The following is a 6078-nucleotide window of genomic DNA, read 5'->3' on the forward strand; positions in this document are numbered from 1 at the left end:
CAGCTGTTTCCCCATCTATTTGCCATGAAGTGATGGGACCAGATGCCATGATCTTAGTTTTCTGAATGTTGAGCTTTAAGCCAACTTTTTCACTCTCTTCTTTCACTTTCAAAGGGTGGTGTCATCTGCATATCTGAGGTTATTGATATTCTCCCGGCAATCTTGATTCCAGCTTGTGCTTCATCCAGCCCAGCGTTTCTCATGATGTACTCTGCATATAAGTTAAACAAGCAGGGGGACAATATAGAGCCTTGACGTGCTCCTCTCCCTATTTGGAACCAGTCTGTTGTTCCATGTCCAGTTCTAGCTGTTTCACTTTAAGACAGGCCAAGAGTATTTGTTTCTATATGTCTCTGTGCATTATGCTTGACATTTAGTAGATTATCAATAAAATGTCAACTCAGTGAGACAAGGGTGTCTATCAGAAACAATGTTTATTTCATGTAGATTTGAGAAATGCAGGATTTGAAGTCCATGTTATTTGTTTTGACTTCTTTTTTCCTCAGGGAGAGAGGGGTTCTGATGGGTTACCTGGTTATCCTGGTGAAGAAGGTAGTCATGTAAGTACTGAATTTTATTTTTCTCCTTAAAAGAATATGGTAAAAGGGGTCAAATATTAGTCATACTTAATTGCACTTAAGTAATAAATTAAAGAGAACCAAAGCCATTCTTATAATAAGATCACTCAGGTTCTGTCCTGACTGGCTAAAAAGGTGATGGAGTTATAGTTACCACTGATGGTTTGCATATAACCCTGGATGCATGCTAGGGTGAGGAAAAGTTCGCTAACATGTGATGACCATGGATAACAATGTGTATTGTGGACAGAATTGTCAGCTTGGGGACTGGAGTTTACCACATTAGAAGTTAAGACTGAAATAATTTAAAATTATTCATTTTATTTTAAAATATCAAAAATAAACCCATTGCAGAAATGACACATTCCTTTATGAAAAAACCCTATATTTTCCAAAATAAAATACTTTAGTGACCGCGTTGTTTTTTGTAGTTTTAACTGTCTTTAATGTCTAACTTATGAGACAGCAACTGCGCCTCTGTAACTGCTTTTGTGCCGAGTCTGTTGCGATGTCGCTTGGTTGTGGACTTCTTAAAAGCTCTGCTATATACTTGGGAGAGAACATGAGTGAAAAAGGAAAGCATAATATTTTAGTGTAGTTGGGAAAACAGTTTTAGCTTTGTGAGTACCCTTTCTCAAAAGGTCTTGGGGACCTGAGGGGTCCCAGGACCAAACTTTTCATACTACAGGCGTACACAGGTATTAATGTTCTAATCGCTCCACCTAGAATAGCATGTCGCTTTATTATTCTAACATTTAGAATGCTTGAACTTGGAAAGTAAGCAGAAAGTAAAGAAAAATGCTGAGGCCTATGTAAGTGGATCTATTTCTTTGATTACGTTTGTGGGAGAATTGCTCAACTTTGCTTTTTATTTTGTCTTGGTAAACATGGTCTCAGATGTTAGAAATACATTCAGAAACGTGAATTGTGAACTTTGTTATTTTACTTAGCAGTAGTGATAATATTACTTCCTGTTTTTATGATGTTTTAAGAGGTCATCTAAGTGTTATTTATTTTTTTTCTGTTTGGCTTGTGGTTCAGTGAGCCTGGTCAAGCTTAAGAGAATAATTTAAGATCTGACGAACACGTTAGGGCCATTGATACTAATTTCAAACAAATACCGTCTTCAAGCCTGCCTCTGTCTAGGATGGGTGATGATTTTATCCCCATTCTCTAATGTCTTAACACCTTAAAACCAAGACATTTTATAAAGACCCTCTAGTAAAGAGCTAGGAATATAATGTGAGTGGTATGCTGCTGCTGCTGCTGCTGCTAAGTCGCTTCAGTTGTGTCCATCTCTGTGCGACCCCATAGACGGCAGCCCACCAGGCTCCCCCGTCCCTGGGATTCTCCAGTGGTATACATAGTCTTATATAATTAAAATATTTTAAGTAGTTGCCTTAAAGAAAGCTTTAAAAAAAAAAACCAGGTGAAGTTAATTTTAGTAACATTTAACTCAATAAACCCTAAGTGTAATCAGCATGTAATTAACATAAAAGTTGAGATAGCTTACCTTTGAAATCCAGTGTGTGTTTTGTACTTAGATCATATCTCAAAGGAACCAGACATGTTTCAAGCAATCAGTAGCCACCATGTGACAGCATAGCTCAGCAGTGCTTGTCTTCTTTCCATTTCTCACTGGAGAGGTGACTTCTAACCATGTAGTTCTCTGAATGGCTTTTAAAGTTGCTTCCCTGCAAAGCAGGTCAGACTGGACTTAAGGTCAGACTTCTGCCTAACAGCAGAAGCACCACTTGCAGGCGGACAGGTTTCAGAATGTGTCCAGAATTTGTAAGTTCATGTTCAAAGTGTACAAGTCTCTCCGAATCCAAGTTCCTACTGCTCATCTCAAGACAGGTCAAGCCACTGAGAGACAGGTGTTTGGCCAAGAGACAGCAACTTTTATTTGGAAAGCCAGCAGACTGAGAGAGTGGATTAGTGTCCCACAGAACCATCTTGCCCAGGTTTGAGTGCCGTTTCTTTTTATGGGCGGAGAGGGGCAAGTGACGAGGTGAAGGAAAAGAGGTGTATACTGTTGCAAGCCAGATTGGAGGGGTCGTGTTAATTTTCTCTTTCCTGCATCCATTCGTGGGTGGGCCTGGTCAGGATGTTTCCTTTGAGCTAAACAAAGGTATTTTGGCTTAACACAGGAACGGGAGGCAGGGTTAACTGAGACGGGCCATTACGTGTACTTTACGCTCTAGGCAACATCCCTTTGGAGATTAACTTGCAGCAAAAGCCACAGAATGTGAAGGTTATGTTACTGAACCCAAGTCTGTGTGCCCATGCATAGCAAGGCCAGACACTGCATTGAAGTTGGAGCACAGAAAGGTTCATTTCAGGTTAAACAGGAAGAATGGGCAGATGGTCCCCCCAAACCTGAACTCTCTGAGGGGGTGTGTTTCAGTGAAGTGGTTTAAAAGGCCAGAGAGGGGAGGGTCATCCCAGGTGTGTGATCAGTTCTTGCACAATTCTGTGATTGGCTGATAGTGAGGTAACAGGGCTGTTAGGTTAACAATATCAATCCTTAGGCATCAGTAGGTCTAGGGGCTATGTGCTCATAATCATCTAGTAGTTAATTTCTTCCATTTGGTGGTGGTTTTAGCATCTTGAGAACTCGGTAAATATGATCAAATACCATTATCTAGGTACTGTAGAGAGGAGCTACAACAGAGGGTATGGGGGAGGGATCCATCCCCAGTAGGGTCCTGCTTGGTTACAATTAAAGTAAAAGAAACCCATCCAACGTGGAGTCAGATTTGTTCTTCCCTATTACAGGAAGACAAGTAGCCAACGGTTTCATATATCTATTTCCCCCTGCCCCCAACCCCAACAACAACAACAGCAAGAACACCCATGGTGGTACAAAACAGCAGTCACCCTCTGGGATGCTGGGTGGGGAAACTGAAAAAGGAACTGTTTCCTGCTGTTTGCTGGGTTTCTGTGGTCTCTCCCGCTTCCCTCTGCCCCTCGTTCACTTGCTGCCTGTGCTCAAGCCTGGGACTGGAGGACCGATGCTGAGGTGGCTTCCTCTCCATCCCTGGAGGGGCTGGGAGGCAGAAGGGCAGGCTGAGGTGGAGTGCCAAGGCTGCAGAGTCTCACAGGGAGGGGCCATGCAGCAGCCGGGGCTGAAGCTTGCTGGCCACGTTCTGTTGGTTGCGAGGGTGTCACTAAATCCAGACCAGATTCCAGACGGGGTTGGGGGATTAGACTCCTCCTCTTGATGTGGGGGTGAAGGGCCACAGAGCAGAGGAGTGTGGAGGGTTCCTTGTGGCCATCTTTGGAAAATGCAGTCTGCCAGACTCGTGGATGCTGTATATTTTCAAAATTTACCTGTAATGAGGTTTAGGGATTTTGAAGAAAATTAGAGAGACCAAGGGAACATTTCATGCAAAGAGGGGCACAATAAAGGACAGAAGTGGCATGGAGCTAACAAAAGCATATGATATTAAGAAGAGTTATCTTTGAGAAGATAAACAAAATTGACAAACCTTTAGCTAGACTGATCAAGAAAAAAAGAGAGAGGAATCAAATCAACAAGATTAGAAATGAAAAAGGAGGGGTTACAACAGACAATGCAGAAATAAATCATAAGAGACTGTTATGAGCAACTACATGCCAATAAGATGGAAGAAATGGACAGATTCTTAGAAGAGTGTAATCTTCCAAGATTGAATCAGGACAAAATAGAAATTATGAAGACACCATTCACAAGCACTGAAATCGAAACTGTGATAAAAAATCTCCCCAAGCACAAAAGCCCAGGACCAGATGGCTTCACAGGTGAATCCTGTCAAACAGTTAGAGAAGCGCTAATGCCTATTCTTCTAAAACTCTTTAAAAAATTGCAGAGGAAGGAACACTTCCAAACTCATTGGCCTCATATCACCTTGATACCAAAACCAGACAAAGACAACACATAAAAAGAAAATTACAGGCCAATATCACTGATGAACATAGATGCAAAAATCCTCAACAAAATTCTCACAACAGAGTTCAACAACACATTAAACAGATCATACACCATGATCAAGTTGGTTTATGCCAGTTATGCAAGGATTCTTCAATATATGCCAAGCAATCAATGTGATACATCATATTAACAAACTGAAAGATAAAAGCCATACGATAGTCTCTATATATGCAGAAAAAGCCTTTGACAAAATCCAGTACCCATTTATGATAAAAACTTAAAAAAATGGGCATAGAAGGAATCTTCCTCAGCATAGTAAAGGCCATACATGTTAAACTCACAGCAAATATTATTCTTAATGGTGAAAAACTGACGCATTCCCTCTAAGATCAGGAATAAGACAAGGATGTCCACTCTCACCACTATTATTCAACATAGTTTTGGAAGTCCTAGCTATGGCAATCAGAGAAGAAAAAGAAATAAAATGTATCCAGGTTGGAAAAGAAGAAGTAAAAATCTCACTGTTGGCAGATGACATGATACTAAACATAAAAACCCTGAAGACAGTATCAGAAAATTGCTAGAGCTAATCAGTGAATTTAGCAAAGTTGCAGGATACAAAATCAATACACAGAAACCACTTGCATTCCTATACACTGACAATGAAAAATCAAAAAGAGAAATTAAGGAATCAATCCCATTCACCATTCCTAGAAGAGTAAAATATCTAGGAATAAACCCACCTGAGGAGACAAAAGAGCTGTACACAGAAAACTATAAGACATTGATGAAAGAAATCAAAGATGACACAAACAGATGGAGAGATACTCTATGTTCCTGGGTTGGAAGAATCAATATCATGAAAATGATTATACTACCAAATGCAATCTACATATTCAATGTGTTCCCTGTCAAATTACCAATGGCATTTTTCACAGAACTAGAACCCAAAAAATCTCACAGTTCATATGGAAACACTTAAGACCTTGAATACCCAAAGCAATCTTGAGAAAGAAGAATAGAACTGGAGGAATCAACCTTCTTGACTTCAGACTATACTACAAATCTGCAAGACAGTATACTGTCTTAAAAACAGAAATATAGACCATTGGAACAAGATAGAAAGCCCAGAGATAAACCTACATACCTATGGGTACCTTATTTTTGACAAAGGAGGCAAGAATATACAATGGGACAATGATCAACTCAGTGCACTTCAGTCACTCAGTTGTGTCCGACTCTTTGCGACCACATGAATCGCAGCACGCCAGGCCTCCCTGTCCATCACCAACTCCCAGAGTTCACTCAGACTCACATCCATCGAGTCAGTGATGCCATCCAGACATCTTATCCTCTGTCGTCCGCTTCTGCTCCTGCCTCCAATCCCTCCCAGCATCAGAGTCTTTTCCAATGAGTCAACTCTTCGCATGAGGTGGCCAAAGTACTGGAGTTTCAGCTTTAGCATCAGTCCTTCCAAAGAAATCCCAGGGCTGATCTCCTTTAGAATGGACTGGTTGGATCTCCTTGCAGTCCAAGGGACTCTCAAGAGTCTTCTCCAACACCACACTTCAAAAGCATCAATTCTTT

General features: G+C 40.9%; 1 protein-coding gene across 1 annotated transcript in view; it reads left to right on the forward strand.

The window, feature by feature from the left end:
- LOC105000759 (collagen alpha-4(VI) chain-like) overlaps nucleotides 1-6078 on the forward strand; it is a 123982-nt gene that overhangs the window by 37704 nt on the left and 80200 nt on the right. The window contains 1 exon segment of the mRNA XM_010856754.1: nucleotides 507-560. Within this exon segment, the coding sequence (XP_010855056.1) occupies nucleotides 507-560 (54 nt within the window).

The sequence above is a fragment of the Bison bison genome, unplaced genomic scaffold, assembly GCF_000754665.1.
Source record: "Bison bison bison isolate TAMUID 2011002044 unplaced genomic scaffold, Bison_UMD1.0 scf7180017864374, whole genome shotgun sequence".
Taxonomy (NCBI): domain Eukaryota; kingdom Metazoa; phylum Chordata; class Mammalia; order Artiodactyla; family Bovidae; genus Bison; species Bison bison.